The sequence below is a fragment of the Oryzias melastigma genome, linkage group LG10 (genome assembly GCF_002922805.2).
Source record: "Oryzias melastigma strain HK-1 linkage group LG10, ASM292280v2, whole genome shotgun sequence".
NCBI lineage: Eukaryota > Metazoa > Chordata > Actinopteri > Beloniformes > Adrianichthyidae > Oryzias > Oryzias melastigma.
The window spans coordinates 9730656-9751753 of record NC_050521.1 but is presented as its reverse complement, the minus strand read 5'-3'; the positions used below and the strand labels follow the sequence as shown (position 1 = coordinate 9751753).

At 40.6% G+C, this 21098-nt stretch overlaps 1 protein-coding gene across 6 annotated transcripts in view; it reads left to right on the top strand.

Annotated features, from left to right (window-relative positions):
- bcorl1 (BCL6 corepressor-like 1) overlaps window positions 1–21098 on the top strand; it is a 52153-nt gene that overhangs the window by 22116 nt on the left and 8939 nt on the right. For 4 of the 6 annotated variants that reach the window (XM_024283119.2, XM_036214009.1, XM_024283120.2 and 1 more), the window contains 9 exons: window positions 10304–10387; window positions 10703–13270; window positions 13479–13608; window positions 14040–14486; window positions 17947–18140; window positions 18262–18525; window positions 18610–18776; window positions 18875–19020; window positions 20528–20605. In XM_024283119.2, the coding sequence (XP_024138887.1) occupies window positions 10382–10387; window positions 10703–13270; window positions 13479–13608; window positions 14040–14486; window positions 17947–18140; window positions 18262–18525; window positions 18610–18776; window positions 18875–19020; window positions 20528–20605 (4000 nt within the window). In that variant the 5' untranslated portion in view covers window positions 10304–10381. Of the gene's footprint in view, window positions 91–10303; window positions 10388–10702; window positions 13271–13478; window positions 13609–14039; window positions 14487–17946; window positions 18141–18261; window positions 18526–18609; window positions 18777–18874; window positions 19021–20527; window positions 20606–21098 lie in introns of all 6 variants that reach the window. The other 2 variants (XM_024283122.2, XM_024283118.2) reach the window with 2 other exon arrangements.

Sequence of the window (21098 nt, the reverse complement as noted above, 5' to 3'; positions counted from 1 at the left end):
TGAGCAGCAGCCGCGGACGGCTGAAAGGCTGGACCCGGCCGCGCGGCACTCGTGCCTGCTTCGTCGGTCACTTCCCATCTGGACCCGCGGGTTAGTAACAGTTTGTGTCATTGGACATCTTTTTCGGAGCGATTCAGTGTTTTTACACAGAGTGAGAGGAGGCGGCGGTGGGAGGGGGGGTCGCTGAATGCCTTTCACTACCGGAGTGGCTCAGTCACTCCACCACAGGGCCGATAAGAGGGGCTCGAGCGCCGCAGATAAACGGCAGTTGCCGCCTCGTGCGTGTGAAGCACCGGCAGCGGGCGCGAGGGCTCCGCTGGGGTCCGTTCGGCGGCGGCGGGCAGCGGAGTTGCCTCCTTTTCTTTCCGGGGCGCAAACCTGTTAACAAGTTGTCAACCACATTTGGTCCTCCACTTTATCCCCTTTTTAAACAAGTCCTTTTCTGTATTTTTACATTTTAATGAATTATCACTGCTTTGTTTTTAATCAGGCATTGGGGTGAAATGCACCTTTGTTGTTTGACAGAACCCCGCGGTGGTCAGGAGTTTAGTTTGTTGTCTGGCGTGTTATTGATGCTGAGTTTTCGGAGACACATGCAGCCTCGCGGGAGGGAGGTGCTGCTGGTGTCCTGTCACTTCTTCTCCCTTCATATGGGATGGACCCATCACCTCATCGTGCACGCCGGGAGGGCTCGCGACCCGGTGCTCCCCAGAGTTTCATACATGGCCCCCCCGCGTTGTGTTTTCCCCACATGTGACGGGATCAACGCGCCTTTTGTGGCACGTTGGGTGGAAGTGCAGCGCAGGTTGTTTTTTCCTTCCTCCACCTCCATCAAAGGTCTTTCCAGGGCGCGTGTTGCGATCGCGGACCACTGCGCGCGCGCTCGGTGGCCTACATCCGAGCGGACCAATTCAGATGTTGCGATCGGAGCACAAAGACAAAGTAGCTGCAAGCAACTGTTGTGCGGTAATGTATGCGGACCCTCCTTTCACGGAGCGGCTGCTGCATCGCCGGATCTCCCCTCCAACCACCCCCCATCCCCCTGTGCTCGCAGATTACAGCGCAGATCGCTGTGTCAGTCATTATGTGCATCCCATTGGTTATGTCTCACTGACTTAAAGGTGAAACATCTCTGCTCCTTTCTTCTCCTTTTGTCCTCACATGTGTCTGCAGTCTCTTTTGTAGTCATCTCATTTACTTGCAGAAGCTCTCCTCACCTCCACATAAGACTGTTCTTCTAAGTATCTCAGGTCTTTGTGGTTTTGGCTGAATGTCAGATAAGACTGATGAACATCATTGACCCACAATTTACAAATAATTCTCCATCAGCAATGAGCACAACTTTTACTAATCTCCATTCAGTGACCGATGTGAGGACTCAATCAACTGTTTTTACATTTGAGCTATCTGAGGGAATTGCCTCATGGATGGATTACTAAAGGAGCGTGCAGAGATGCCTTGAGGTCCAAAGGGACAGGGCCACCTTAGCTAAAGCTTGTTTGAAGTGACTGATAAGAATGTTTCTCACAGAGAAACAGGCTCCGCAAGTCAGGAAATGTTGCTCTTGGTATATTTTTATTTGTCGTTGGGTTTTACTGACACAAACCTGACTTTCTGTGTTGCTCTTTTAATGGTTAGTGATGCACAGTTGCAGGGATTATTTTTTACTTTTGTTGTTGTTGAAGAAGGGAAGTTTTGCTCTGTGATCCAACCTGTTTTCCGCTCAGGCTGAGGATGCTTTGAGCTCAACAAGTGGCTTTTTTATTCATCTTAAAGCCAGAATGGACAGTATGTGAAATGACTTTGTTAGGACAATTAAGCTCCACAATACATTTCTGAGAATTTCTTTAAGTGATCTTGAATCAGGAGAGGACAAAAAAAGTCATTTGAAAAAGCTTGTAGTTGTGATGTTGAACCTATAGTCAGTTCCTATCTGCTCCTGTCTGATGCATCCACTTGTAGATAATCTTCGTTTTCCTCGATCGAGCTGGCAATAGCTATGATATTGCTCTCCATTGCACCAGTGATGTTTTGCTGGTGCTGTGAAGGGCTGTAAGCTAGCGGGAGAAAGTGTAAACAGATGGGTGACTGGACGTGAGGACGGGCTTACTCTGCGCCAACTGTACCAACTCAGAGGTGAATTTCTAATGAAACACTGCTGCTCTGCAGAAACTATATCCTAGAAAACAACACAGGTTTTCTGATTTGGGTTAAAAACAACATAATTATAATTAACATAGACATCTGGAAATGCTTTTAAAAGAAATCAAAAGATGATCGGAGTGGGTCTCTAACTACATGTTGCTTTTGAATACAAGGACCTGCTGCTGTAGTTCAGTCATCACAGACTTTTTTTCTGATGGAAATTTCCTTTTTTAAATTTGCAGATGTTTGATGCAGATTTTTGTTATCTTAAAAATCTAACAGAAAACAACTAAGAAAAGTTTTATGATTAAATATTAGAAGGAATTTGGACATTTTTGCTCCAAAATATGGTTTTAAAAAAAGGTGTTCTTACTCAAATTTGTGGTAAGATTTGAGTTTTTGCTAAGCTGTCACCGCCCAGCATGCAGGTCCATTTGGGTATGTTGCAAGTTTTCTTCAGGTTTGTTCGCTGTCCAGTATATGCACATCAGGTCAGTTGTCAATCCTTAGCTGGCTGCTGAAGTAAGTGTGCAAAATTGTCTTATTTTGGTGTCTTTTTTTGATTTTTGTGGAGCTATACCAAGCTTGGGTGTAATTTGCTTCATGCTCAATGATGTGCTGTTTACTGTCCAGTCTCTCCATGACTTTGAACGAGATGAATCACTTAAAGACTCACTCAAATCATCTTTCGATCTTTTGTGGTCTTTTATTTACGATTATGTCATTTTAAGCCAAAATACAAAAACTTTAGTCTTTTTCTTAGACATAGTTCCTGCAGACGGTCAGGGATTCATTAGAAATTTGCCTCTGAGTTGTGGGAAAGAGTAGGCCCTACCCCACTTCCCGTTGATCATCTGTTTAAATGTTCTCCCCTAGCTTACAGAACCTCACAATACATCTTCACATTATCAGTGTAGTAAAAAACGACCAGCAATATTAGAGCTATCCAGCCATGCAGTTTGGATCCAGATGTCAGCTCAGACGAGGAAAAAAAAGATTTATGTGGATCTATTTGTATACAAACGGATCATCGGAATGGAGTGGAGCAGGACAGCTTAGCTTATTTTTTACACAAACAAGCTTTTTTTAAACAGATTTTTTTCCCTGCTCCTGATTCACAACAATTTGTTATAAACATACCCAGAAAAGCAATTTTCAGATGATTTTTCTTAATATATGTCCTCCATCAACAGACAAATGCCACAAGAACATTTTAAAAACACAATTTCATTGTGGTGGGTCTTTAAGAAGAAACTAATTTAAAAATGAAGTGATATCACTTCAAATGAACTTGTTTTGATTCTGCTTTTTTTCTTTTAAAATAAACCAAAGCTTTTTATTTCTTGTCTGATCATCATGACATTGAAATTGGGACACATAAAATCTGGTCATGAGCTGAAAAAATGTTGATACACATTTATTTTGCCAGACTTGTGTGCAATGTGATTATTAAAGGACAGAGTCCAAATACCTGTATCTAATGAAATGAGTTTAATGAAACGACATGTCTCTTTCTGGTGATCATAAAAAACCAAACGGAGAAGACTTGGTGGGTAAAGAGAAACAGCTCCAATTGATGGTATAAAATGGTGGGAATATGTCTCCTTTGTGCAACACTTATTGTGAGACACACCCTGTGATTCTTAAGCTAAATGGGTGCGTTTGTTAGGGTTATATGTGCCCAGTTGGCATCAGGAATAGTTAAGCGCAGTTTAACTGTTAAGTGTTTGCCATCATCCTGGAGAGCATGCTGCTGCTGCAGCTGCTGCTGCACACAGCCATGCAGCCAGCAGAACACACAGGTGTCAAAAACAAAAGAGACGAGATCATTCACCTCCTTAAAAAGCAATTTTTCATGATTAACCAATTAGACTTAAAGGCCGTTGAAAGATGTAGCCTTACTCTAATGATTCAAGATTAAAAGATTCCTCCCAAATGGATTCATACTTATTTAACTTTATGTTTTACCAACAACCTCTGGCTGTTCACAGACTCTTAATCATCTTACCACCACAGATCTTGATTTTTATAGTTATATATTTTTTCTTTTTAAGCAAGTATTGCTGTTATTTTTTCATGGTAAGAATTGTTAGTTTCAAAATAAAGGTTTTCTTTTATGTTGAAATCAGGATTTACATGAAAACATTTTGGGAAAAAATATATATTTTATTGAATTGTGTCCAATGACCAAGTTGTGAATCTAAATTAAATTGATTCAATATTTCTGCAGTAGTACTAACCCCCCAAAGATGAAGAGAATTACTTGTTTGAATCAGGAGTTAATTAGTTTACCTGGTTATACAGTAGTAGTAATAAATACAGGTGGAGGTTTGGCTCCGTCTTGCTAAAACAAGGCTTTCTCCATGGTATGCCGTTACACCATTTGCATATGTCATAAATCTTGACTATTGCTTTTACAAATGTCCACGACACCTAACCTGTAAATACCCATGACAAATTCATGTCTTACAAGTCCACCTGCGCAGACGGGTCAAGGCTGTGGCGATGCATACTCACTTTCAGGTCAGCGGCACAGAAGCGTGACACACATGGATCCTTCTGATCTCCATTGTTGAGTTCTGGAAAACATTAGAAAGGATTTTGTTTGTTTCCTGAAATGAAAAGTTGATCCAGGCATCGTGTTGCATACATACTCCGTGTGGACAGTCACAAGTTTGAGTCCAGTCGGTTTGTCCTGTAGAGACCCGCTGGACCCTAACGGATAAATGCATTTACATCACAGATGCATTTTTTGCTCAGCATAAACCAACAGAGGCTCTAATGTCCCATGCTGCATGGGGATCTCTGTCTCCTTTTTCTCATTTTCAAATATTTTTTTTTTTGGGTGTCTGGACATTTCAACATTTTCTGTAGTCTATTTAAGTTCAGATGAGCTCAAATCCAGAGAAAGCTGAAGTTTCTAGATCCTGTCTATACATATACATTTTCAATAGCCAGTTTTTAAATTGTTATTTTTTCTCAAGACTATATTTTACAGTTATTTAAAGGACTTAAATTATTTACAAGCCCTACTGTTTTTAATAATCAAATCAAGATCTTCACTCAGCTCTGATGAAATCCTGGTGCTGGTTGGGAGTAGGGCTGTACAATACGAGGGAAACCTGCGATTTTAGTGATCAATATTGTGATGACAATATGACTTGTATACAAAACAAAAAAAACATTTCAATTTTACTGCAGCGGTTTTATTTATATAAAGTCAACATGACTTTATTTATACTCCAGATGAGCCATGTCTGCAAAAGAGGCGGGCATCTAACATAAAAGGGCTCCATTCGACTGGTCAATGACATGATGTGGTCTATCTGATTGTTTAAATGCATAAAGGGCTGTATTTGATTTGTTAAATACCTCAAGCTGCCATGAGATTGTGTGTAAACATTTAAGACAACAATCTATGGCAATTTATACCGTCTTTCGCGATATGTTTACGGTACCACATTGGCTGATATCGTGATACCAATAAATTTGCAGTTTATTATGCTTGTTGGAAGTCACATTTTAAGTTCAAGATGGAACTAAATCTGAGATGAAAAGTTAAGTGAGGCTTTGATAAAGATGAATTGTAACATTGAGAAGCTAAAGTGATCAATCTTTTACTTTCTGGCGAGAAAGGAAAAATAAAACGGTAGTCTTTTGCACATCAGAAATTGATTTTCATTTTTACATTTTATTGTGAACTATCATTTCTATGTGGAAGTTTTAGGTCTCAATTGTATCATACAAAATGAAAATACTTTTAGATTCAATAAAAGTGTCTCAAAATAGTTTAAGCAAAGGAGGGGATCTAGTTAGTTTAATGGTTTACAGGCCTCACCTCTTGTTTGATGTAAATTCCCACCATTCTGTAGTTTATTTGAAAATACAAAATCCATATTTGTGATGTTGCAGTCTAAAGGATGTGCTAGTTTCTGTCTCAGCCTTTACTGATGTCTTGTTGCACACATTTCTCTTTTAGTTCTTATCATCTCCAAGGTTTTTGACATTTTGGATATTGTTTTGCACTGTTTAGAATATATATGACCCACAACAATACACACCGACACTGATTAATATCCCAAGTGAAAACAATACGTTAATTTTAGTTTGGTTGACTCAATGATTAGATATTCAGGAACTCCAAACAGATTTGATTTAAATGTTTTTGAACTTATTTTCTCACATTAGTAACTGTTAAAATACTTCTTGTTTTTTACACATGGCCTTTTTTTGCATATCTTCTCTATTTGTATCTATTATGCTTCAAACACCTATATATATTTTAATTTGAAAGAGTACCTGTAATTGTTTAAAAGAAGGGCAGTGAAAGGGTAAACAGTTTCAGATGATGGGATACCAGCAGTTCAAAGTCATAAGTTATGACGGAAACCAGAACAAATTGAGTAGATTTTAATAAACATATCTTATGTCATTGACATGATCTTAAAGGGGCCATACCGTGATTTTCTTAAGCCTTTTAGAGGGAACTATATCCATATATATTATCATATATTACCTTTGGAACACTTAAAAACAAATTATTTAAGAAATATTAGTTATTTTTTGTAAGTTTTTTTCCTACCTGGAAGTAAAACGACTTGAATCCTGAAGCTCCGCCTGCCGCTGGGTGTGACTGCTGCCCATTTCATGATGTCATCCTAGAGTCTGTGGCAGCGTGTCTGCATTTCTCCCACGAAAAGAATCCAATCTTCTTCAAAGATGGATGCACATACCAAATATCTGCCTTTAGTGGGCCCGGCCATTGCTACACTGGTTCACAACACAGAAATACTCGTGGCTTCTGCATGACTGTGCCCAAAGGGGGCGGGGGGTCTTAAAGAGCCCCCTTGATCTAAGGTAATGAACATCTGTTCGAGCTGGAATTTATTGAAGACATGACACAACTGGAAGATATACGGTGTTCTGCATCGAAAATTAAAGTTTTTGCTGATCGCCACTAGTTCTGTGGAGAAATTGAGTGTTAGTGTTAGACTGGGGACGGCACTGGCAGAGCAGACTCTTCCTGTAAGGAGTGTTTCACATCGTTCTTACGTCAGCGCGATTCCACCTGCTCCTTTTCATAGGTATAGGTGGAGCTGATGCAGACAGTGCAGGTTTTTAGAGCTTCTTAAATGCATGAACGGATCAAAAGACCGCTTTGGGGTTCTTTACAGTGAGAAATGAACAGTATAATGCACTTAAAACCTCTAAAAGTAGAATTTTCATGGTATGCCCCCTTACAACTCCAGACTCTCCCGCTCCTGGCTCATGTTTCCCTCCCACTAACAACTTGTATTTGTTTAAATTTCTCTTTTCATTTCTTTTCTACTCATTTTTTTCTGGAATTAGCTGTCTTTAACTCATACAATGTGGTTTTAAGGTCATTCCTGTCAGGTTACATTTCTCCATCCATCCAGTATGTTTTTAAAGGTGGCCCCATTGGAATGATTAGGACATCAAAGACCTTTTTGGTAGTTCAATGATTTTGAGTTTAAAGACAGCTTCCATGGATATTTGTTTTTTTTTGTGTGTGTGTTTGTTTGTTTTTAACATTTTCTTGTAGCATCTTGTCTGACATGTATATATATAAAAAAAATATATAAACGTAAAGCATTTCTAATTATTGCAGACAAACAGATCCATGTTTGGCCTCATTTTCCTCATCTGAGGTGGCATCTGACTGAAAACTGTACAGCTTGATAGCTCCAGTATTGCTTGTCATTTTTGTTGGACCACTAGTGTTACGTTGGGGTTGTGAGGAGCCTGTAAGCTAGAGGGAACAAGTGTATTTGTATGGGCTTACTCCACGCCAAAGGTCTTGCCCACAATTTAGAGGTGAATTTCTTATAAACTACCATACTCTGCACAAACTATGTCCCTGAAAACGACACAGCTCTTTTTTTTAAACCGGGATAATCATGATTAAAAGACCACTGGAGGCACTTTTAAAACTGATCAAAAGATCATCAAAACTGCATTAACTCAAATTTAAGCATGTCTGCATTTTTTAAAGTTGGAAACATTTTCTGTTGCGTTAGTCCTCAGACTTTGTTGTGCTGCAAGAAATCACAATAGTGGAGGTTAAAACGTTCTGCTGTCATTTCACTCACAGGCTGAATGAGGACATTATTCCACACTGTGCATCCTGAAGGGACTGCTTGAGCGCACAATGCTCACTTGATGCACAATTCATTGTAAAGTCAACAGCATGCTTTATTTTAAAGTGTGCAAGATCATCTCAGTCTGAAAAATCTTAAACTGCATCAAAGAGTTCAACAAGTTTTTGACTCTTATTTTTGTACAGTTTAGTTATCTTTAATCCACAGATTTTCCAGTTGTTGGCCTGTTTAATGTCATAAAAGTGATAATTTACTTTTGAAGCTGTTTCTTAGAAGTAACATGGATGTTGGTAATGTTTCAAGGCACCGCCATGTTTGGAGAAGTTGGAATCTTTATATGAGCTCCAACTTGTATCCACAGTCATATATAATGATGGCAAGTTGATACCCAATAGGGCCACTATCTCAATCATGGGTCAACTATATGTCTAAAAGTCTATGCTCATCTTTAAGCGATGCAACAGGAACATATTTTTCCAAATACAGCAGCAAAATCTTCACCAAAGTGAGTGAAGCAGAAAGAGTGAAGGCGTTTCTAAAGGCCAGTCAGAGTCCAAACTGTACATAGACTGAAATGCTGTGTTGAGGCATTTAAAAGCAAAGACATTTTCTTACAAACTTTAAAGAATTGAAGAGAAATTGATGAAAAAATGTGACAAGCTCATTTCAAAGAGAACTCGTAAAGGCTAATTGGAGTGTATGTCCTCAGTTTTATCATAAGTTGCAGTTTAGATTTTGTGCAACAAACGCATGTTGTAGTTTATCCTGGTTTGTGTTCAGGCTATATTTAAAACACACATTGACTGTATCTGAAAACTGGACAGGATGACCCCTCCCCCTTTTTAATCCAAATAGGTACCAAGACCCAAAATCCCATAGACTTCTATAGAGAAATCAAGAGCTATTTTTTCAATCATTCTATCTGTCAGAATAGCTATTCTTGCTCTGGTACATTTTTTTGAATTTCAGCATCTTCTTGCTAATCCCAATTTATTTTTTATGAATTTTTTTTGTAGTGCTATGGAGCTAAATTAGGCGCCAATATTATTTGAGGCCCAAATAAAACAAATAGAAAAAATATTGGTGTTTGGTCAAAAATATGTAAAATGTGCAAAACGTTTTGTTTTCTAAAATAAAGTTAATCATTTTCAGCTTCAAATTTTATTTTTTTTAGGTTTCAAAACTCAAAATTTCAATATCAAAACGTTTTTTTTTATTTTCAAAAGTTTTTATCTGTCTTTCGTGTGCCCTGCCCAAATGAGCCACAACGGGGCCAATAGTTTTGAAACTGAAAATTTTCAATTCGAAAACGAAAAAAGGTTTGATAAAATACCAAAAAAAAGTTTTGAAATTGAAACTTTAAGTTTTGAAACCTAAAAAACAGAAAATTTGAAGTAATTACATTTATTTCAGAATAGCAAAAAGTTTCTGACATTTTACTTTTTTTTTGGCCAAACACCAATAATCTTTTCAATTTGTTTTATTTGGGTTTCCAATAATATTGGCCTCAATTTAGCTCCATATAGTGCAAATTAGTCAAGTTACAAACTGACCAATCAGATGACTCAATATGACACTGGTTAAACATAAACTGTTTGAAACGTTTGATTGATAGATTCTCCTGAGCCCGCTTTAAGTGGTAGGAGTGTGGACTTAAATTAAGCTCAGTCCTCATTGGTGAGACTAGTTGCCATAGAAATAATGACTCAGACTAACTTGGACCAATCACTGCTTACTGACCACATCCCGCTCCAACATGTCAATGTCCTTATTGCTAAAAATTGACGACTGAATTGACTTAATTTGGTCGGAGCTGGAGTAACATTGCACTCAGTCCAGTTCTTTTATACAGTCAATGGATGAAACCATAGAAATACAGTAAAAGATTTTGTATTTTCACAACTGTATCTCCATTTTAAGCCGTTTTTTTAAATACAAGGTGGTTAAGGTATAATATGTCAGGCATAAAAAAGTTAAAAATGATTGAACAGAAACAGCAGAAACTCATTTTATGTATTTATCTTTTGTGTGTTCTGCAGCATATGACAGCATTTCATAGAGGACCGTTGTGACTGGCTCAGCCTCCACCTGAGGCATGTTGTGTTGAAGCAACACCTATGCAGGTAATTGTATCTTTATTTGTGTATTTTTGTTTGGATTTCTTTAGAAGTTAGGTTATTTTGGTTGGTGTATTCTGATGTTTATGCAATGAATTACAGAAGTGATCTTTTTATTTGGTTAATTTTAGTTTTTAAGAGCATTTTATCTAATGGAAAGCAATGCTTAAACTACACCTACTATAAGCACATTACAGTAAACCGTATTGTCTGTTTAATGTATTCCAAATACCAGGAATAATTAAAAATGAGTTATGTAGGTGAGCCTTCTGTCCTCTTCAACAATTAACACCAACCTCATGAACTTCTCTGATTACTCAGGTGGATTCTTCACTAATGAATGTAGGGGATGGAGGCACGGTGAGCAGAGAGATCAGTGCTCCACATAAAGCATCCACTAGTATGGTGGGAAATCCCCCCCAGACGCTACCCGCTGAATTTAGAAGAGATGTTAACCTCAGTCAGCAAAAAAAGACGACTCCAACAAAGGACTGTAAGACTGTAAAAGCCTGCTTGGACACCAGGAACTGCAACCTCAGCCCTGAACTCTCTCCTCCCCAACAGACTAATAATGCACCAATGTCCAGCTCGGTCCTCACTAGTTCAGAGAAGAGAACAGATAAAAGAACAGAGGCCCCTAAAGGCAGAGCTGACGGTCCCGGGGTCTTCCCCAATTCTCAGTGGGCAAGCAGTGTAAAAGCCAGCCGGGAAGACTCTCTTAACCCTTATCTCAGCAATGTGACATCCAGTAAAAAGTCACAACAGCAAACACAGTCTCTGCAAAGTTCTCCAGCTGGATTTCAGTGCTCAGCCATGTTTAAACCAGCTCAGCCTGTTGCCTTCCTGCCCTCCACTAATTTCTCCTCCCCTCTTTGTAAAATTACGCTTCCACCAGCATTAGGACAAATAGCAGCTCTAAGAGACGCCACGACGAGTCAGTTTCAGAAGGAAGTCCAGCCTCAAAGCTCTAGCGTTGGAGGAGCGGCGCTCATGAGAACCTATCCCTTTTCGTTGTCGGTGGGCCGAACGGCAGAACAAAAAACAGCCGGATCATCCTTAAAGCTCAAATCTAACCACTCGACTAGCAAAAACGCCAAAACTCATGGAGAAGCTAAGTCTTTAGCCTCAGCAGTAGCATCCCCAGCCATTGCGCTGCCCCTACAGCATCCATCGCTAGCCTCAACAGTCTCTACCCACTTCACTTTGTCTCCCACTGCTGCCATTTGCTGCAGTTCTGCTCTGGCTAACATCACCTCTCAAAGCAGACTCCTGAACCAAGTAGAGAAAGGCAACGGCATAGAAAAAACTCCCATGGGCTCTCTGAACGCAGCGCCACCTTGTGCTGCGGAAGACCACACAGCTTGCTCAACCGAACTAAGAGATGTTCCTCTCGATCTGTCAGCTAAATCAAAACGTCCAAAATGCATCACCGACCTCCCCGTTTCTGTGACGGAGCCTCGGAATAATGAGCCTAACCAGAGAGATTTTCTGAATGTAAACAGGACTCATTCCACTGCGTACAGCTCAGCTGGGCAGTACCCCATCTTACCAAATACCCACAGAAACGGAGCCCACCAAAAGCAATTAAATAGGACTCAGAATCACCAGGTCTCAGAATCTAAATCGACTTGGGATAAGGGATCTTCACAGGATTCCATCAAATCCATCCCTGGTACATATGTGGGTGTTGCTAGCCCCATACTGGCTTCTGCTCTACGGGGCAAAGATGGCAAAGGAACCTTTGCTGATGAATTTCAAAGTTTTGCAAAGCAAGAGTTCATATCTATAATTGATCAGGGAGAACACATGGCCTCAGGAGGAAAGAAGCCATCCTGTTTGATGAAGGGTAACCAGCATGCTCACAGCGTCAAGCATGTCAAAAACACCAGCACAGCCATGGCGAAGAACTGTCCCCCTAAGGGTCCACTGACAACTGCCCTGTTGAGCTCTGCTAACACGCATTCGAAAGCAGGACCAGGAAAAACGTCAGGTTCCTACTCCACTACTATTGCCAATCCAGCCTGGCAGCAGCAATCTCACCTTCTCCATCAACCCTCATCGATTCAGAGAAAAGCCCCACACGGTTCTCCAAAAACCAAAGGCAGCACAGCTGTTGAGGGACGCTCCCCGTCTAAAACTGAGGATGTGATGTGGGACAGAATTAAGTCTCCTCTGTCGAACCTTGCATCCATTGTAAAGCAGCACGCTGTGGAACCACCAACTCTGATGGGGGGTGAAACTAATTCTCAAGCACTGCTTACAGCATCAAGAAAAGCTGATCTGCTGAGTCCACTCACTGGAGGCCAAGAAGTCCTACCTAAACACAAGGCAGTCTGTGAATACTCGTCCTACAAGTCTGCTGAGAAACCACCAACGCAGGAAGAGTTACCTCAAGCTACGAAGAGACATGAGAAGTCCACAAAGCCTGTGGAGACCAACGCCGCCGCATATGCAAGTCAGGGGGAATGCACGATCCAGACAACCAAACTAGGCTCCTCAAAGCCCCTTGTCACAACCTGTCTGTTAGGGAGCAGTCCGTCAACAAATGGGAACAGGGCTGAAAGCAAACTAGCCCAGGTGTTGGAGGGAGAGACGCCGAAGAAAGACGGCAGCCCCTCAGACAGTCCGTCCGGTGGCAAAGCGGAAGGCGTGGTTGCATCCATCCTCACCGGCCAGTATGCAGGCTGGGGCGACAAGTTAGAAAAGAAAGCAAACGGAACCAAAGAAGAGTCGCCAACCAAAGCAAAACCTGCCACTGTCAAACACAAAAAGAGCAGTCCCAAGAAACTAGCAAAGGAGAAGTCTTCTCCAGACAAACTCAAAACCATCACAGCCAAGAAAAAAGAAGATTTGGAAAGTACTCCAGTCAAAGCATCTCTCACCAAAAAGGTAATATATCAGTCTTTATCATTAAATAAAGTGTAGAATTATATATCTACTTATTCAATCATATGTTAAGTGATTTTGCATGAATTGGGTGTTCGGGTTAAATAAGAAGCTATATATATATATTTTTTACAATTCTTTTACCTTTCTCCCCTGGATGATCATTCAGATTTCATAGAGTGTGCTGATTCCTGTAACTTTGTTCCTCCAGCAGAAGAAGCGTGTCTCTGAGCTGGAGCAGGGCCTAAAAGGAGGAAAAGTTTCCCAGCAGAAGAAAGAGGTGTTTCCAAACAACAAGATTCTGCCCAGTAAGGCTGAGGAGGTGACAATCAGCAAAGCAGGTACAGGCTTCAACAGGAAGACCTGACATCCACGTGTCTTGTATTCTTAGCTTGGGTCTTAAGAGGTAAAAAAAAATGTTAGAAATGTTCTAATTCAAACTATTTACCTAAAATAAGTGCAATTAGTAAAAATTATGAATTATTGTATAGTTACGTTTGTCCTTGCATCTAATTATTTATTTTTTTGCTTTTCATTTCAAGTGACCTTTACCCATAAACATAATTACTTGTTTCAGAATTTGTTTTGATTTTTAAAGTTAATTTCTAATTAAGCTTGAAGTTTTTTATGGTTTTTGTTCTGAATGTTTGCATAACGTGATGGTTTATTATCCAGTCACTGCATGTGTTGGTTGGTTTGTGTGGACAGACTGTGTTGGGTCTCCTCTGGTACGGTTAGATCCTGTAGTGATGTTCAAAGCTTGTGCTTACAGACAGCGGCAGCAGCCCTTGGAGTGTGGAGGCCTCTGAGCCTCCCAGCAAAGAGGCGGACATTGCAGAGCCCGCTTTTCCAAGACTGAGGAGAGGACGACGGAGAGCTGATGATGCTCGACTTGACCTCTGGGGCTTTGCTACACCTTCTCCTCCACCCCCACCGATGCTCCCGCCCGCTGACTCTCCATCGTCCCTCCCAAAGACCCCCGTCCAGCCAGCACGGCGACCAAGAGGGAGGCCCCGCTCAAACCCTGTCAAGGAGCCCGTGTTTCAGGGCAAGGGAAAGACGGCAAGTGTGGAGGGTGGGGCGCCTCCTCAGAAGAAACGGCAGCGGTGTACGAGTAAGAAATATGAGACGGGTGAATACATAACGGAGAGGGACAAGCTGGAGGATGGAGAGCAACTTGAGGACTCCCTGAGAGAAGATTCTGGAGTTCAGGACTCTGGTACGCTCAGTTTCCTCTCACATTACTGTCACGACAGAAAACACATTTATTGCACTGTTTAGTGATTCAGCTGCTATCGTAGTCACTTCTGTATTATATTGTTTAGTAGAAATCTTAATTTAATGCCGTAGTCACAGCTGCTCTAATGGGTGGATCACGGGCTGTCTGTGGGTAAAAAAAACATTACAGGATGTGCAGGAAATATCAAAGTCTTAGATCGCTCTGTGAGCCCGTAGAGAGAAAATGCTCATGCACTTTTCGACAGGTTGTAGCAAACATTTAAACAAAACTTGAGGGGAAGTTAGGGTGAAGTAGGTGAGACGCAGGCACAATCTATGTTTTTTTCAATCCCTCCAAATTATGCTCACTGCCCAAGAAAGCCAAATTCAATTCAATTCAGTTTTATTTATACACCCCAATATTACGATGCAGTCGTCTCAGTGGGCTTACCGGTAACTGTACAAAGACATGAAGTCAGTCATAAAATATAAACAATTGCTGATTGCTAGACTAACTAAGTTAGCCTGACATCCCTGCCCTTAGACCCTTCTTCTCAGTAAGGAAAAACTCCTAAAAAAAAAAAAATTGAGAAAAAATAAGAAACCTCAGGGATGTCCATATGAAGAAGGGATCCTCTCCCAGGACGGACAGGCGATGTACCAGGATTGATAAATAAGAATTAGTTTGTCTAACTCTACAACTAAATGTTTAAATAGTGTAGCAGATGGGCCTCATCCAGGTGGGCTGGGGGATCGCTAGGAATGCACGACATACCAGAGGCAAGGTCAACGACCAAGAACAGGTACACCGATGAGCCACCTGGGCTCTCTCCCACTCCAAGATGCAAAACGAGCCAGTGACGAGGTCCACTGCCAGGAACAGGAGCACGGACGAGCCTCCTGGAAACTGGAATCTCTCCCACCCTCCCCAGAGGGGAATGGGAAAGAAGGACAAAACATGGATCACACTGTGCCAACAGAGGCATGCAGAACTAACTGAAAAAAATAAGTGATAAAGAATAGAAGAGAGGAGAAGTAGATGAAAATAGAAGACAGAACCCCAGTGCACCATACTCTCCCCAGCTTCCAACTTCTAGCAACCTTCTAACAACTAGTTGTTATTGGAATTTAATTCAAATAGTATTGAGTTTTGTGAAGAATGGCACTCAACGCAGAGGATAATAGCAACTAATAAAGAATCTACATATTTTTAGCATATCAAGCATATATTGGAGAAATATGTAAATTATGATTAAAATTATTCCTCCAAACCTCATTCCATTAGGGGAGCAGTATATTACTAGATAGGCTGGCAATAGGCCTGTCAAAGAGGAATTTTTTAAGCCTAGTTTTGAATGTAGACACTGTGCTGGCCTCACTTACATGAGATGGGAGCTTGTTCCATTACATAGAGGCTTGGTGGCAGAAGGCTCTACCTCCAACTGTACTTTTAGAAACTCTAGGAACTGCATTTTTGAGTGAAGTGTTCTATTTGGTTAATAAGGGACTATGAAATCTTTAATATATGATGGAGCCACACCATCCAGAGCCGTATTGGTTAACATGAGAATTTTGAACTTGATTCTAAATTCAACTGGTAGCCAGTGGAGAGAAGCTAACACAGGAGTGATGTGTTCTCTTCTGCTAGTTCCTGCTAACAATCTTGCTGCTGCATTCTGGACAAGCTGAAAACTTTGTAACACATGTGCTATCCTAGACATGTTTACATTAAAAGTGGGGTCATTTGGACCCTACAAGACTGCGTGCTGAACTTTTCAAGGATTTTTTTTATATTCACTGGTTTCCGTAAAATCCTGTCCACCTTTATCATGGGAGGGATCACACATCAATATAAGGGTGGGTCTTTTAGGGCATGCTGCTAGCAAATTTACATTAATCCAACCTAGATGTAACAAATGCGTGGATGAGTTTTTCAGCGTCACTTTTAGATAACATATTTCTGATCCTAGCTATATTTCGTAGGTGAAAATGCAGTTTTACAAGCTTGAGATATGTGAGCCTTAAATGATAAATCCTGGTCAAATAGAACCCCTAAGTTTCTGACTGTATAATTGGAGGCAATATTTACACCATCCGAGGAGACTATCTGATCTGAGAGAGCATCTCTCAGGTGTTTAGGACCCAGTATCATGACCTCAGTTTTTTCTGGGTTTAGGAGGAGGTAATTAATTGTCATCCAGGTCTTAATGTCTCTGATGCATGAATTCAGTTTCTCTAGGTGGTCATTCTGGTCAGGTTTAATGGATAAATACAACTGTGTATCATCTGCATAACAGGGAAAATTAATGCTGTGTTTTCTGATTATGTTTCCTAAGGGCAGCATCTAAAGAACGATGGGTCCTAGAACAGAGCCCTGTGGGACTCCGTAGTAAACTCAAGTACAACAAGAGGACTGTCCATTTACATTAACAAACTGGTATCTATCAGATGAATAGGATTCAAACCACTGGAGGGAAGATCCTCTGATCAAGCTCCAGTCTCTGGAGTAAGATGCTGTCGTTGATCGTATCAAAGGCTCCGCTGAGGTCTAACAGGACCAGAATAGAGATTAGTCCCTCAGAATCAGAGTGTTGTTTGTGTTGACATCCTATAGGCATCCTTCTTGCACATGTGTATCATCTGCACACCCCATGCATAAAGCATTTACGGGTGGTCAATGCTCACACACCTCTCTACAACCATCTAAGGGTCAGAGTAGCCCAAGAACCTACAGCACAGGACAAATTTCCCCCATGTGTGACAAAAGCATTAAGAAAGACATGTTTCATAAATAAACCTGAATCGCATGGTTTAAACACTGTCGTCATACGTCACTTTTTTTTTCGCATTTGGCCGCTGATGCTTGTGATTGTTTTCAGACGCTGTTCCTCTTTAAAAAAAAAAAAGAAAAAAAACAACTGATTAATCAGTTCTAATATCTTTCTCTAAGATACTGAATCATTTTATAATCAATCGCATTATTCTTTGAGGTTAAAGAAATTTCCAATAAATTTGATTTAAAAAAAAATGGAATCACATAAAATATGGCTTTTTAATATGTATGCTCTTATTACTTAGTTGTTGTGTTTGAATATGTGGGCTTTAAGGAACCAAAAGAAAACTTGATTTCTTTCTCTGATAGTTTTTTAACTTCTGAAACCCATATCGTACCAATGGACATTTCAGAAATGAGCAAAAAAAAAGATTTGATCCAATATGAAAAGGCATTAAAATGGACCTTATTGTGCAACATGAAACCTGAGTCAACACAGATTATTATTGTTAAGAGGTATGAACGTCAATGTGCTACTCTCAGGCTTATAACTATAAAGTAGCTCATTGACAACACTTACTTTGTCCTGGAAGATAAGTCCTGACCCGTCTGATGTCGCCACAAAACCTCCCATGTGAAGTTATCTGTTTGTTGCCACTCAGCATTTAATCTTATTGTGCCACTACAGATCCACAGGCAGATCCGTGTCCGAGCCCGGTCGCCTCCAGCCCAGAGCCGCCAGCTCCTCTTAGGAAAGCATCGTTCACTCGCTCAGGATCGTTCCGATATCAGGAGAATGAAGACTCTCCAGAGTGCAGGGATAAGCCTTCAGGAAAGAGGAAGTTCAAAAGCAAACACTTGTGTGACAGCGATGAGCAGAAGGTAAACTTCCATCTCTGCAATATGGTGACATGAATAAAAGAATATGTAAGATTACAGTGCCCCCCTGTGGCCTGATCATGTTCTCCCTTTTACAGTTAGGATTTAAAACTTCTCATTTCAGAACAAAACCAAAAGAATTAGTTTGGGGAAACGTGGTCCCTCCCTCCCCCCGGATGATGATGGTGGTAGAAAAAGTCCATGCTCCCCCCCACCTACTCCAAACAGCCTCCCATCCCCTCCGCCTAAAAAGAAAAGCTCATCAGGAAGAAGCAGCGGCTCAGACTCTCCACCAAAGAAGCCTGTTCCCCCCGAGGTTCGTCGGCTGATTGTTAATAAAAACGCGGGAGAGACTTTGCTGCAGCGCGCCGCCCGCCTGGGTTACCAGGTAGCCTTTTATATTTACTAACAGGAGTTTGACAGGTTTTTTGAAAGGTTGTTGTGACAGCTTGTTGTTCCTCTTCCTCTGCAGGATGTTGTCCTGTACTGTCTTGAAAAAGACATCGGGGAGGTCAACCGGCGGGATAATGCAGGTTACACAGCTCTTCATGAAGCATCCTCTCGAGGGTGGACTCAGATCGTCCAGATTCTTCTGAAACACGGTGCGGATGTGAACTGCAGCGCTCAGGATGGAACACGGTGAGGGTTCTGCACGTCAGGATTCTGCTAAACAGAGGAGGCTGAGTTTCGTTTGAGATCATAACCAATTTTCTTTTGTTTTTCAATGTTTTTCTCAGGCCCCTTCATGATGCAGTAGCAAGTGATAATCTGCCTATAGTCTGGCTGCTGCTCAACCACGGAGCTGACCCCACCCTGGCCACGTACTCGGGTCACACGCCGGTGAAACTGGCCCACAGCTCCAGCATGAAGACCTTCCTGACAGGTAGTTTTTGCTTTCTGTCACAGTAAATTGACTCAATGTAAAATCACTCTGTCACAGAAGTGAGAGATAGCTGCGTAATTAAACATGTATTTGTGTGCGGTCCTTCATCAAACAATATTAATGAAGTCTGCCCGCTCCCACTTCAGCACAGTTGCTACCATAAGCATTCATTAAGCAGAGTTTATCCAGAACACTGAGGAGCTGTGCTCTGATTCTGACAGCCACTGTTAACCAGAATCAAACTGTGGCTTCAGACTCAAATATGCTGTTATACTTTGCATCAAGCTGAGATTTCTACACACAGATGTTACTGAGAGTAACATATGTGACCCAACAACCATATAAACAATCAGGTGACAAAATCACACAAGGATCGAGAAAGCTTTGATTGAATAAAATGTAATTTAATCATGGAGATCTCTCATTATCTTTTTAGCATCTAAAGATTTAGAAAGCTAGTAAGTGAGGGATTTCTTGTGTAGTTGAGGCGACACTCATAAGACTTGTGACATCAGAGCTTTAGCTCCAGTCTTTACATTCCTTTGACTCCCGTAACTCTTCAACTGTTTAAGCAATTAACGTAATTCCAGCGTATTCTGATTCAGATATTAAGCATTTTTTCAGCCTTTTTACAAAGAAAAGACTAATGATGATGACTGCAGACTTTTTATGCGACAGCAGTATTTGACACATTACCCTCATTGATCATCTTCATAGCAGCCCTTATCTGGTTTCATTTTGTTTGTTCATATTGAATGTATATAGAGAACTGGACTTAGTGATCCATTCCCCTTCATGATCCAAACAGGAAGTACCTGCTGGCACCAAGGAGCCAAAATACTGTAGACTTCTAAAGAGAAATAAACAGCTATTACTCAGTCATCCAATTGTCAGAATAACCATTGCTCTTTTTTTTTTAATTGCAAGTCTTTCAAGTTATAAACTGGCCAATCAGATGCCTCAACAGAAGTTGATCACACATATTATTATTATTATTATTATTATTATGTCTTCCTCATACATCCCTCCATAAATCAAGTCGTTCTTCCAGCCAACTCATGACCTTTTTTACAGATTCATTTTAGAGTTCTCGTTCTCTCTTATAAAGATTTTCACAATTTGTCTCCTTCATGCTGCTCTGACCTGCTTCTGTCAGGCTCACTCTCCTGCTCACTGAGATCCTCCTCAGTTTTCCTCTCCACTCCATCTGCTCGTCTCCCCACCTTGGGGTCTGGAGCGTTCAGTCCATCAGTGCCTTGCCTCTGGAACTCCTGATTCCAAAACCCTGCAACATTGACCCACTCCTGCTATACCATCTTATCTTGAGACTCGCTTTGATAGTATCTTCGGTCACACCCACATGCAGATCTGTATTTTATTATCTGTATTATAAAACTGATGGTAATTTTAGGATTGTTTCAATCACACTGAGATTGTTTTATCTATGCTTGTTAGCAGACCTTAAAAATTGCACAAAATAAAAATGTCTTTTTTCATGTTTTCCAAGAATATTTCACAGATCTGGAAGGTCGCAGTGAAGAGAACTCCAGTTTACCCTGGGAATTCTACAGCAGCTCCCTGTTTGGTAAGAACTTGATCTTTTTTTTTGCATGCATCTAAATTCAGCAAATTCTCTTTTGCAGAAAAGATGAGCGGAATTTAGTTGTAGGGAGTGCAGACTTTGAGTTTTAGCATCCATACTTTGTCATAAACAGCTACAGGAAGCGGGTTATCCAGTGGAGTAAAAGCCGTAGAACTTCATGGAAGAAGAAGTTTGGGAGACTTATGAGAGTTGTTGATTTAAAATTATTGTTGTGTATTAAACTTCTCTTTTGGTATTCTGTTTTTAGTTTATTCTATACTTTTTACTCCCACTTAGAATAGAATAGTTTATTTCAAACATGCAAAAAGAAAAGAAAAGATAAGATAAAAATATACAGAGCATAAATCACAGCAGAAAAAAACAAAACCCGAACAAAACAAAACAGAACAAAAAAAAATAAATAAAAACCAAAATCAACAAACATGTTTGAAAAGGGGATAGGCAGAAGCAAATGCTTGTTTAGGCCTATCCCTTT